Source organism: Zophobas morio, unplaced genomic scaffold, assembly GCF_036711695.1.
Source record: "Zophobas morio isolate AGI-343-1 ecotype UQ-CSIRO unplaced genomic scaffold, CSIRO_AGI_Zmor_V1 ptg000012l, whole genome shotgun sequence".
In the NCBI taxonomy this organism is placed as follows: Eukaryota; Metazoa; Arthropoda; class Insecta; order Coleoptera; family Tenebrionidae; genus Zophobas; species Zophobas morio.
The window spans coordinates 1,534,110-1,548,059 of NW_026972117.1; the positions used below are offsets into that span (position 1 = coordinate 1,534,110).

Consider the following 13,950-nt stretch of genomic DNA (forward strand, 5'->3'; position numbering starts at 1 on the left):
TCGATTAATTGGTTTTTCGACTTTTCGATTGTTTAATTTTACCAATAATCTATTTTTCGATGTTTCGATTTCTCAATTTTTTTTCAAGTTTTTGATTTTTTTAAATTTTTGATTTTTAGACTTTTCAGTTTTCCGATATTTCAGTTTTAAGATTTTTCAGTTCTTTCGTTCTACAATATTTCAATTTTTCCATTTTCCAATTTCTCAATTTTTCTATTATAATTAATTATAATATTCGGAATTTTTAATTTTTAGATTTTTCGGTTTTTCAATTTTTCAATTTTTCGATCATTCAATTCTCGAATTTGGAAATTTTCGACTTTTCGATTCTTTATGGTAATTTTTTTTAAATTTTGCGATCCGGAGCTATCCGATTTCTCAATTTTTCGACTTATTCACTTTTCGATTTTTCGATCTTTTCATATTTCGATTTCTCGATTTTTTTATTTTTCAATTTTTCGATTGTTGAATTCTCTGATTTGGAAATTTTCGACTTTCAGATTTTTTTTATGGTAACTTTCTTTAATTTTTCGACCTGGAGCTATTCGGATTCCTCAATTTTTCGAATTCTCCACTTTTCGATTTCTCGATGTTTCAATTTATCAACTTTCCGATTTTTCGATTTCTCAGTTTGACGATTTTTCAATTTTTTAAAATTTACGTATTTATATTTTTCATTTTTTCGTGTTGTCTTGTTAAAAATCCAAAAATCTAGAATGTTTTCAAAATATCTGAAAAGCCAAAAATTGTGAAAGTCCGAAAATCCCGAAAGTATGGAAAATGTCACTTGGAAATTAAAAATGTGAAAATTTTCAAAAACCCCAGACGTTCGATTTCTCGATTAATCGGTTTTTCGACTTTTCGATTGTTTGATTTTTCATTTTTCAATTTTTCGACTTTTCGATGTTTCGATTTCACGAATTTTTTCAAGTTTTTGTTTTTTTAAATTTTTTATATTTCAAATTTAAAATTTATCAGTTCTGTGGTTCTACAATATTTTAATTTTTCGATATCCCGTTTTCTCAATTTTTCCATTGCTCAGTTCTCCAATTTTGAAATTTTCGACTTTTCGATTTTTTTAATGGTGTTTCTTTTTATTTTTCAATCAATTCAAAATCGTAACATACCAAAAATATGAAAAATTAAAAGAAGTTTAAAAAAATTAAAAAAAACAACACAAAAGGATGACAAAAAATTCCCAAAAACAAAAAACCTAAAACCCACAAAAACGCAAAACTACAAATCGTCAACTATAGCAAAAAGTACAAAAAGTTGAAATAGCTAATAGGTATGATGCCTTAAAAAGATCCAGAAACTGCAGAACTACCTAAAAATCTGCATGTTCTAAACCAACATTTTCAGAAGCCTTGTAGAGAAGTCAGTATTCTCAAAAATTACAAAATTCCAAAAATCCGAAAATCTTGAATAACCATTCAAGATGTCTCCTTGTGAAAATGGAAAAGCTCCGCACTACAACACATACGATTTTTTTATTAAAGAAGAATTGACAGCATGGCACCCTGGAAATGAAAATTTTACCACAAAACATCTAAACAAATGGGAATTTATTTCTATCGGAAAAATCATAAAACTCTTGGCAACTTTTTCAATCAAAAATTGCTGGTGCAAAAAAAATATTAGAAACCTGTACGAAAACCACTATTTCTACTATTATTTTACTAAACTGATAAAAGTGCCACCGTCCAGTACATCTTCTTAGTTCCCCACATCATAATCGCAGCAACCCCTAAAAAACCAGTTGATATTTTTTCCGTTATTTTGTTTGGTTTTATCAGATCTCCCCATCGACGCGAAGAATTAACTATGGCACATTTTTCCGGAGCTCGGGCCCCCAAAACCCGTTATGTATGTTCAATGACTCTGTTGTGACGTTTTAATGAGCTAAGCGATAATTTCCGCAAATTTATAGTACCCCAGAACACGAATCTGCTGCCAAGAGATATTTATTTTTGATTTGGGGATTCTTTTCAATCGCTGCCCCGCCGCACTTCCACACGACTTCGGATGTTTTCGTCCGCCGACCGTCGCCTTTGTCGCCGGACCATTTCCATACCCCGAACCCACCAAGAAAGCTACAACAACCTCTGAAAGTGTGTCTTTTTCAGCCCTTCCCCGCCGCCACCGGTGCAATGGACGTTGACGCAGTCGGCAGAGGGTTGGCGCCATGAGCCATGCGTTGGGGCAGCTGGGGGGCCGCTCTGGGGCTCGCCGGACTGCTCGCGGTCGCTGTCGCGCTGCCCCCTGTCGTTAAAATAGGTGAGTAGAGAGATGTGCGTTAGAGCGTTGTTAAGCCTGCCGTAAAAAATCTGCAAGCTGGCGCTAGGTGGTTGCGTGTAAATTATGTGCGACGAGGAAGCCGAATTAACGGGGAATTAACGGCGAATTAACGGCAGTTGGAGAGGGAAAGCGCGCTCGTAAAAATCGCGACGGGCGAAGATTTTTATCGCTGCGACGGATAGGTGTATTAGCAAGTGTACTTTGGAGATTGTTCTGACTGATTTTGGGGGAAAAGGGGCCGTTTGCTGGCTCAGGATGATTTGGTTTAACGTTGCGCGTTTACGAGCATGTCGCAGTTGACACTGATATACAGCGACTTCCGGCTGAATTTGTTATCATCAGTATTATTATTATCAATATTAACATAAATGAGCACAGGCGGGAGCGTGTTTTGTTCACCTGAAGGTACACGCAAGAGCAACTGGTGCTGTTTATTGTTGCTTCCGTGGAGGAAGTGCTTTTGTTGTCATAAACTGAATTAGAAAATAAGGTGGAGAGTGTCCTAATTTTTTAATAGGTCAAGCCATTCGCGTGCGACCTTGATTGTGCTAGTCTTCTCATCCGAACACTCTTCATTATTAATCTAGGTAGACGTTAAAGGAATATTCTTGCAGGTACTTGATGTTTAGTTCAAGGCAGACAGAGCTGAACAATTTGATGTCTGTGCTCACTCCTGGAATAATTGTCACTCATTCTAATTAAAGCTTTTTTTATCCCATTTATTACATTACTGCGCTCGACGACAGTGGATTCAACTTTATAATCATAATTTTTATTGTTAACAATTGTTGCAAATTCTCTTGTCCTTGACTCTGATGGACGTTTCATCAACTACACTATTCCAGGGCGATAAAGTCTGTTATGTGAAAGCAACTGAAATTTCCGTTTCCCGAGTGTAAATTATTGTCAATTTTTTTATGTATGTTAGGAGTATCTTGTAGAAGCTAATATTCTAAAAAAAATAACGTCATCTCCAAATTTTACAATAGTAAATGATACTTAAGTTTTTAAAATAACGTACTGATTTCTACGCTTCAAAATTTTCGATTATTCGATTTCCCAATTTCTGGATTAATCCTTGAATTTTTGGACTTTTCAGTTACTCCATTTTTTTATTTTTCGATTTGCTTTTCCCGTTTATCGATTTCTTTTTCTATTTCCCGATTTCTGTATTTTTCAGTTTTTCAATTATTCAGTTTTTTGACTTCTCAGGTTTTTCGTTTTCCAGTGTTTCAAATTTTTTAATTTCCTGATTTTTGTATTTTCAGATGTTTCTGTTTTGGGATTTTTCAATTTATGATTTCTTAATGTTTCATTTTTTCGATTTTCAAAATCTTAGGTTTTTCGATTCCCCGATTTTTCAATTTTTAGAGTTTTCCTTTTTTGGATTTTTCGATTTCATAATTTATTGGGATTTAGAACTTTCGATTTTTCGATTGTTCAGATTCTCATTATCGACATTTTATGTTTTAGATTTTCAGTTCTTTCATTTTAATCTTTAAAATTTTTCGATTTTGGGCTATTTCGATTTCTCAATTTTTTAATTTTTCGATTTTCCAATATTTTGTCATTTCTGTTTTGGAATTGTTCAATTTCTTGATTTTTCAGTTTTTAGATTCGTCTGTTTTCCAGATTTTTCAATTTTTGATTTTTTAAATTTTGGATTTTTCGAGATCTCGATTTCGCAGCCTTCAGCTATTCGATTTTTGAATTTCAAATTTTTCAATTTTCAATATTGTAATTTTTCAATTACTTAAGGTTTTCCGATTTCTCCACTTTTCGGTCAATCAGTCCTTGGATATATCTAGTTTTCAATTTCCCGAATTTTTAAATTTTAAGGTTTTCAGTTTCGATTTCCCGATTTTTTAGTTATTCGATTTTTCAGTTTTCCGCTATTTCAGTTTTACGATTTTTCAATTTTTCGTTCGTTTAATTTTTGATTCCTCAATTATTCGATGTTTTAACTTTTGGCGTTTCTAAATTTTCTAGTTCTAGATTTTTTGATTCTTTGAGTTTGCTTTTCTCAACTTCTCGATTTTTCAGTTCTTCGGTTTTTCAAGCTTTTGATTTTTAAGTCTTTTTTTGACTTTTCGATTTCTCGATTTTTGGTTTGTCTTTTTTTCAATTTTTCGATGTTTCATTTTATGGATTTTGCAATTTACGAATTCTTCAATTTTTTCTTTGATTTTTCAATTTTTCGATGCTTCAGTTTTTGGATTTTTCAATTCCTCAATTTTTCGAGTTTTAATTTTTCGATTTCTCCATTTTTTCCTGTGTCAATTATTCGATTTTTGAGTTTTGGATTTTCCAATTTTTTGATTTTTTTCCATTTCTCGATTTTTCAATCGATATTTAAATTTTTCAATTTTTGAAATTTTTGATTTTACGGTTTCCCGATTTTCTAATTTTTCGTGGATATTTCCATTTTTCGATTTTTATAATTTTTAAATTTGAGATTTTCAGATTTTTGAGGCTTCGCTTTTTCAATTTTTCGACTTCTAAAATTTTTAATTTTTTGGTTTTTCAAATTTTCATTACTCGAATCATCAAGATTTAAAGGTTTCGATCTTTCGATTATTCAATTGTTCAATTCTTCGATTTTTCATTTTTTTTTTAATTTTATATTTTTCGATTCTACAAATTTTGCATTTTTCGACGTTTCTGCTATTCAATTCGATTCCGCGATTTTTCAATTTTTCCATTCTTTGTTTAAAAAAAAATAATTTTCAGTCTTTAAAGCTCAATTTTTTAATTCTTCGATATTTCCCTTTTATCAATTTTTCTAATTTGCGCATTTTTGAATTTTCAGTTTGTCTTTTCAATTTTTCGATTTTAGGTTTTCGATTTTAAAACTGGATGTTCCGATTTTTTGACTTCTCGACTTTTCGAGTTTTAAAATTTTTCGGCCTCTCGATTTTCACATTTCTCAATTTTTTCAAGTTTTCGATTTCTCACTTGTTCATTTTTGTTTTGGAATTTTTCAGTTTCTTGATTTTTCAGTTTTTCGATTCTTACATCTTTTGATTTTCCAATTTTTCGATGTTTCGATTTTCTAATTTTTCGGTTGCCCAATCTTTAGCCATTTCTGTGATAAAAATTTTCACTTTCTTCATTTTTCAGTTTTTTGGTTTTGGGCTTTTCGATTTTTGAATTTTAGATTATTCAATTTCTGTAGTTTTCGATTTTTCGCGTTTTCGATGTCTCGGTTTTTCGATTTTTCGACTTTTCTGGTATTCGATTCTTCAATTTTTCGATTTTTTGATGTTTCCATTCCCCGATTTGTCAATTTTTCGATTCTTTGTTTTTAAAAATATTTTTTAATTTTCAGTTTTTATTAAAGATGATTTTTTTAATTCTTCGATATCTCTCTTTTAGTAATTTTTCTAATTTTCAAATTTTTGAATTTTCACTTTTAGGTTTTCGATTTTAAGACTAAGTTTCTCGATTATCACATTTCTCAATTTTTTCAAGTTTCGATTTCTCACTTTTTCATTTTTGTTTTGGAATTTTTCAATTTGTTGATTTTTCAATTTTTCGATTCATACATCTTTTGATTTTCCAAATTTTGGATTTTTTAATTTAGCGCTGTTTCGACTTTTCGGTTTTCCGATTTTCCAATTTTTCGATGTTTCGATTTTCTAATTTTTCGGTTGCCCAATCTTTCGCCATTTCTGTTTTAAAAATTTGCACTTTCTTCATTTTTGATTTTTTCGATTCTTCAATTTTAGATTTTTCAAATTTTGAATTTTACGATTTCTCGATTTTTCAATTTTTGCGGTTTTGGGCTTTTCAATTTTTGAATTTTAGATTTTTCAATTTTTCAATATCTTAATTTTGCGATTTTTTAAAATTTTTCGATTTCCCGATCTTTCGACTATTCAGTTTCGAATTCTCGATCTTTCGATTATTATTGTATTTATGAATTTTTTCACTTTCCGATTTTTCTATTTTTCGATTAATTAATTTTTTATGCTTCAATTATTATTCGATGTTTTAATTTTTTTTAATTTTTGGTATTTCGAAATTTTCGATTTTTCGATTTCTCTATCATTTGATTTTTCGATTCTTTGATTTTACTTTTTATCGACTGTTCGATGTTTGGATTTCTGGACTTCCTGATTACTCGACTTTTGATTTTCCAATATTTCAATTCTTCAAGTTTCCAACTTTTCAAGTGTTTGATTTTTCAATTTTTGGATTATTAAATGTTCGATTTTTCGTTTTTCAAATTTTTCAGTTTTTCAATGTTTTAATTTTGAGATTTTTCAATTTTTCCGTTCGACTATATTACAAGTTTTCGAATTTTCGACTTTTAAATTTTAGTTTTCTTGATTTTTCGAATTTTTAAATGTTAGATTTTTCGACTTTGATTTTTTCGATTATTTAATGCTTGGATTTGTCGTTTTTCCATTTTTTCGATTTCTCGATTTTTTAGTTCTTCGACTTTTCTGTTATCCAATATTTCGAATTTTTTTATTTTTAGATTTTTCAGTTTCGACTTTTTGATTTTTTTTAATATAAAATTTTATCTTTTTTCAATTTGGAGCTACTCGTATTAGATTTCTTAAAATTTCGGTTTCTCCCTTTTCGATTTTTCATATTTCGATTTCTCGGTGTTTCAATTTTTTAATTTTTCGAATTTTTACATATTTCGATTTTTAATTTTTTCGTGTTGTCAATCTTCGATCGAATTATATATGTATTTTGAAATATTGTGTAGATAGTAAACCCTTAACTAAAATTTTGTCGTCACCAACAATTTGACGACATTACCTCAAAAAATTGCCTGGCAAATGCTATTTAAAATCTATAAAATAACATATTCCTGTACTTGCGGTTTATGAATCCGTTTTAAGTTTTTACCCTTCTCATCTAAAAATCAAAATTTTATTACAACTTACAGCCAAGGTCGCAGATTCGATCCTCTACCTCTTTTTTTCTTACACTGACTGGTAACAATTCTTTTTCGAAAAGACTAAAATTGTTGAAATAGTAGTTGTAACATTACGATTACATCAGATATCTTAAAATTTAAATGAACAAGAAAAGAAAACCTACCTTAAACTAATTTATTTAACTTCGGAATGCACTTCTTAGCTCTTTATTACACCATAACAATACTTTCAAAACTAATCAAAAAATAACTAAAAAATTAATAGTTTTGTGTGCCGGAATGAAATCTCATTTGTCCCTGGAGACTTGCATCCCTCTTTAAGCGTAACTCCGTCTGGTGTTGACACATCAAGTAATATTCCATTCATGAGGTGTAATGAAATTCTGGCTTTAACTTAAATGAAACTAATCTCGTGAACTTGATATTGACAGGTCATCCTTAACTATAACTGTAGCTTGTCAACAATTTATTCTCAGGTCGCAAAAAACCCCTATTTGACAGGAAAAACCTCGACGTGGTAAAAATACCGGATCTTTAAATTTAACATTAACCTGGTAACCAAAATTTTAATAAACAAAGAAATAAAAAAATTTACGCGAAGCAGTTGTTGAAAGGCAACTTTTGTTAAATTTTAAAAGCGTGCATTAATTCCAAATCCACTCTTTTTACCGAGAAGTTAACAAAGCTCCCCGCAATAAAAAACTTAAATACTTAATAAACACAAAAGCGAAATTTCGGACAAAAACTTAATGCCGGCAAAAAATTAAAAGTTCAGGCCGGTCGCCACTCGTTTAAATATACATTTAGGCTGTTATCTGCTCACATTTAAACCCTCCAGGAAATATTTCGTCGTTTAATCACTCGGTATTTGATTTTTACAAACGTGTGCCAACAATTTAACTCGAATAACGCGAACACGTTGATCTTCCAGGTTGGAGCCCGTTAGAAATTCCATCTATTTTGTAAGTCGCTTGTGGATTTCAATTCCCAATTCGATAAAAAACCCCACACACTATCAAAAGTGATGTCGATATAATTTCCGCTCAAAGTTATTTTATTTGTTGCCCGCAACCCCACTCCGACTTTTAATTTTCGGTATTACGATTTTTTCACAAAACAATCCTGCGAGCTCCTTGCTTTATTTAAATCCCCATTCCTACTTACGGAATGGCGTGTTTTTTATTTTTTATTGTCGTTGCCAGGCGAACGCGTCGAATATCAAGCGACTTTTTATACACCACTGGGCAAATTTTTATTAAAAAACATAAAAAGTCCGATATGAAAAAGTTGCCAACATCTATAAAGGGCTCTGTATGCTGATGCCGCCTAATTTGCATTTATGGATTGGGTAATTTACTAAAGGATGCAAATTTTTCGAGTCGGCAATTTTAAACCGTTAAGACGAGCCGACTTGTCATGAATTAAATCAATATTATAGCCGGGTCAGCGACTTCGGAACTTCGGAATGGAATTAGAGAAAGCGAAACAAAAATTACGAACTGAAAAGTCGCCATTGTGTATCGGGAGGAATGCGCCTCATAAATGCGAAAGTCTGCCGAATTAACGCCTCAACGGTTTTTCACGTTTGTTTGCCAAACTTTCAATTTACGATTATTATAACAAGCAATTTGGACGGAGGCACTTTTGCAACTTATAATAGAATTTTCCTACATATTCAGAATGTGTGCCGGTGGCGCTCCGATGATAATTTTCATCTACTGCTACAGAATTTAAATTATAACTTCCGGACCCTAATGAGTTGTAAATCCTAGAAACGTCACCTATTCCAGACATTAACGAAACTATTTTATGCGTGAAATATGGCTGCACTCACCTCTATAAATTATAAGTCCCTACGCTTTTAGCCAGATAAGATGATAACTAATTATTTAGCAGTGACCAGTAGTACGTTCGAGCGACATGAAGCGTAATTCGGCAAATTACAATTTGAAAGCCAAGTGCTTTGCAGAGCCATTATTAACTAATTAAACTCGCATTGGGTCGGATCTTTGTAATCTGCTAAATTAAACCAGCTTTAAAGAAAGAAAAATCACGCTGGCCCGGCGCATCCACCATTTTGTTGGATGCTTTTCAGAGCGGATTAGGTTCGCTGCTGGTAAGTAATTTATTAGAAAAACAAGATACACATCCTTAAGGGTTTATTAAATCGAATAACGTTAGGCGTAGCTTGTTGCATAGAAAATGTTATCGTTACAAGGTTAATGGCGACGTTTGTCATAAATTTAAAATTTCCATCCATTTTCATACGAGATAAGAGTTCAGTTAAATGTTATCTAAATGCATTTGAAAAACTGCGTAAAATTTTTATTACAATTGCGTAAAAACAAATAAATATTTCTTATGGAATGTAGATTTTTTTTAACTACTAATTTTTCCAAAGTTGGTACTTGCACTCTAAAAATATCGCATTTCAATGAAAAGGACGAAACAGATAGCCAAATTAATTGGAAAAGATAGGGAACTACCAACTTATGATACGATCAGGTACGGTTCACAAATTCGGACCCTTGTTATAAAATTAACGATGGTGTTCAGAATTGAAAACGTTCTATTTATAGCCTGATGTATAATTCATTTGAAACTTCTCCATCACTATGCGAAATTTTATCAATTGTAAAGTTTATAGTGGCTCAACAAAATATATTGCTATTTTTATCATGCAATTTAAACTTTAGTGCGTTCTAAGGTATTCGTTTTTTCGATAAAAATCCCCGACTTAAACAAAACATTAAAAAATTCTCGTACTTTTACAATTTTTGGACATTTCGGTTGTTGATCGCTTTTTGTGTCCTTTTTGTATTCCTTTTCATAGTTTTTCCTTTATTTCACTTTTTGTCATTTTTTATTGCTTTTTTTTGGACTCCCTTGTCACCTTTTTGTTGCTTTATTATTGCTTTTTGGTCGTTTTTTGATCAGGTCAGGTCCTTTCTTATACCCTTTTTGACTTTTTGCAGCCTTTTTTGAGTTTTTTTTTCATCTTTTTGGACCATTTTTTTATGACCTTTTTTTGTGGAGGGTTTTTTATCGATTTTTCTATCACGTTTTTCTATTGCCTTTTTTTCAATTTTTCTGTGGTTTTTTTGTTCACTTTTTCTGGGTTATTTAGTTCTCTTTTTGCCGTTTTTTTTGTATCGATTTTTCAATTTTTGTTGTTTTATTGTCCATTTTTGTCAGTTTTTGTCAGATCGAGTCAGGTCAGGTCAGATCACTCTCTTTCTCTTTTTTCTGAATTTTTTCAGGTTTTTTCTTTTTTTTTTAGACGATTTTGTCACATTTTTTTGGCTTATCTTGTGATGTTTTTTTATATCTTTTTTTGTCGACTTTTGTTTTTCTACCGCCCTTTTTGTTGTTTTTCCTGTATTTTTTTACTATTTGCTTTTCGCACTTTTTTATGGGTTAATTAGTGACCTTTTTTATTGCTTTTTGTACTTGATATTTTTTGTCCTTTCTGGACATTTTTGTATCCATTTTTGTCATTATTTAGACTCTTTTCTCTGTCCTCTTTTTTCTTTTGTCCTATTTCTTTTGGTCGTGTTTTGTCCTGTTTTAGGTCGCCTTCTTTTTTAAATTTATATCACTTCCTATGGACCTTTCCTATCCTCTACTTTTTTGTTGTCTTTTTGTATCCCTTTTTATAATTTTTTCCATTTTTTTTGTCTCTTTTTTGGCTTCATTTTATCTTTTTGTTAAGTCTTTTTTCGCCTTATCCAATGGTTTTGATTTGTAGTGTTTATTGCAAACTGTTGTATCACGTTTTCCTATCATATATTTTTTTCTTTTCCTGTGCTTTTTTATCACATTTTTTCATTTTTTTCAGTTTTTGAGTTTTTTTAAAAATTAGTTTATGGCCTTTTTTGTATCGGTTTTTTTTTGTTGGCTTCTGTGTCACGTTTTTCTGTCCCCCTTTTATTCACTTTTACTCTGTTTTCTTTTCACTTTTTATTTTTCACTGTTTCGTCGAATTTTTTTCTCGGTTATTTATTTGTCCTTTTGTCGTTTTTTTTGTACCCGTTTGCCACTTTTTGTTGTTTTATTGTCATTTTTTTGTCGTTTTTTGCTCAGATTAGGTCTTTGTTTATGATCTTTTTTTCAAATTATTTCAGGTTTTCTTGCTTTTATTTGAAATACTTTTTATCACTTTCTTGAATTTATTTCGTGATCTTTTTTGTATCTTTTTTTGTGGATTTTTGTCACGTTTTTCTACCGCCAGTTTTTGTAACATTTTTAACTTTTAATTTTTCAAATTTTTTCTGGGTTGGTCCCTCTTTCTGGACATTTTTTTTGTCATTTTTTGTGCTTTTTTCTCCATCCTCTTTTTTTCTTTTGTCCTATTTCTTTTCGTCGTGTATTGCCTCTTTTTTTGATCGCCTTTTTTAAAATTCAGATCACTTTTTATGGACCTTTTTGTTTAATTTTTTGTCGCGTTATTTTGTCGCCTGATTTTTTTTTTACCCTTTTTTGTCTCATTTTCGCTCTTTCTTCTCTTTTTTTGTGGAGCTTTGGTTTTCCTTTTTCGTTGCCTTTTTTGACTTTTTTCGCCTTATTTTATAACTTTATATTTCGCGGTTTTTTGTTGACTTTTGTGCCACATTTTTTTCCCCCATTAGGTCATCTTTTCTGTTTTAATCACTTTTTTTGTTGCTTTTTTGTTTCATTTTCTATTCCTTTGTCTTTTTTGTACCCGATTGTCACTTTTTTGGTTTCTTGTCACCTTTTTTTGGCGTTTTTTGGTCATTTTTTCGTTACATTTTTTAATGCTCTTTTTGGTTTTTCCACCAGTTCCAGTTTTTGGGGCCTATTTTTTTGCGCGTCTTTTGCCAATTTTTGTGTCCCATTTTTCTATAACCCTTTCTTCAGCACTTCTTTTCTTTTTTTTTTGTTTGCTTCCTGGTACAATTTTTTTTGTAATTTTTTCTCGTTCTTTTTTTGTCCATTTTTCTGCATATTTTTGGTGGCCTTTTTTAGCATTCCTGTCGATTTTTCATTGCCTTAGTTTTTTATGATTATTTGTAGTCTTTTTTATCATTCCTTTTTAGTATTTTTGCCGGTTTTTTTTTTGGTCGTGTTTTTTAGTTTTTTTTTGGCTTTATTTTATGATTATTTATGGCTTTTTTTTAGCCATTTTTATCGGTTTTTTGTGTATTTTTTCTGCAGCCACTTTTTTGTCGGATTTTCCCCATTTTTCTTTTTGGCACATTATTTTATCACTTTGTGCTTTTTACCTTACATCGTTTTTTAATTTGTTTCCCCCTTCTTTTCCTCTTTTTGGTCGCATTTTTTTCCTACACGTTTTCCCATCGCCTGTTCTTTATTCGTTCTTCACTCTTTCGATCCCTTTTCAATCGAATTTTTCTGTAATCTTTTTTTGTCCACATATTTTGTTGCGTTGTTTGTAATATTGTTTTCTTGCTTTTTTATTCGTTCTCTTTGGTCCCTCTTTCTGGCTTTATTAATCGTTCTTTGTCTCACTTTTTTCGAGGCATTTTTAGAGTCTCTTTCTGTCTTTATGCGCCTTATTTGTCGTTTTTTTGCTCTCTTTTGGTCTAATTTTATAATTTTTAGAAAAAAAATTGATATGTTGTTCTAGACTTGAGGGGTGAAGAAAGTTCGACCTACATAATTTTGGCAGTTTTTTAGTGTTTTTTGTCAATTTTTTTGTAGTCTTTTTATACTCTGTTTTTTGTGGAATATTTATCCTCTTTTTTTGTTTGTCCTTTTTTTGCCTTATTTCGCCTATTTTAAGTAGCGCTTTTTTGTTGTGTCGACTTGTGTATCACGATTTTCTGTAGTCCTTCCATAATCGCATTTTCTGTGTTTTTGTAGCTTTTTATGTCATTTCTTTGTTTTTGGTACCTTTTATTTCAAAATTTGACCTCTTACTTACTTTTTTCCTCTCTATTTTTCTTATTAAATTTAACTATACCTCACAAATATGTTTTTAAGGGACACTCATTTAAAACGTATACACGGGAAATTTTCTTACCTGTAGTTTAACAATTCTCAAATATCCTTAATTTAATTCATGAGAATTATCATTAAAAAAATCGCCAATTCAAATTTTATCATTTAATCTAAGAAATTCTGTTTATTTGTCTGTACCTCAGAGGCATGGGAAGTTCTGTCGAAATAACCTTGGACCGATTTCTTAATTTCGGATTTGAAAAAACTCTCTACATTTTGAAAAATATGCGTAATAATTTGGGTTGTCTAAATTGTGATTACACATTTCATGAAAAAATCCATGTTATTTTTCATTACGCGTAATTGGTCATTTAGCCAAATTATTTAATGTGTTATTTTTAAAAGGAAATGGATAGGAGAACTAATAAAAATTTAGGTGACACAAAAATAGATTATGAACATAAAAACATAAGTTTAAGGCTAATTTATTTGTACATATTTTGAGCAACACCGTGCTACGCAGACAATAAATCACCAATTATGATACAATCAAACCCACATTCATCCACACTTTTTTAGCTGAAAGTTATTAACCAGCGCATCAAAAAAAAAACTATCCCGGCGCAACGACCCCTGCTGTCGGCTATCAAACCATCTATTATTTCATCTCGCCGAAAACAAATGTTAAAATGCAAAAATTGTTGATCCAGCACGTCCGCGCTTGTTACGGCCGACACAGGCATTTTAACGTGGAAAATTTTATCTCGCAAAAACTTTTCAGCGATATGCCTAAAAAGAATCCGGCACAATAATGTCTAACGAAGCTTGAAGAGCCA

The 13,950-nt window shown here is 31.0% G+C and overlaps 1 protein-coding gene across 5 annotated transcripts in view; it reads left to right on the plus strand.

The window, feature by feature from the left end:
* Window positions 1–13,950, plus strand: part of LOC135127548 (glutamate receptor ionotropic, kainate 2-like) — a 193,332-nt gene that overhangs the window by 62,118 nt on the left and 117,264 nt on the right. For all 5 annotated transcript variants that reach the window (XM_064053999.1, XM_064054001.1, XM_064054002.1 and 2 more), the window contains exon 2: window positions 2,127–2,277. In XM_064053999.1, coding sequence (XP_063910069.1) covers window positions 2,193–2,277 — 85 coding nt within the window. In that variant the 5' untranslated portion in view covers window positions 2,127–2,192. The remainder of the gene's footprint in view (window positions 1–2,126; window positions 2,278–13,950) is intronic.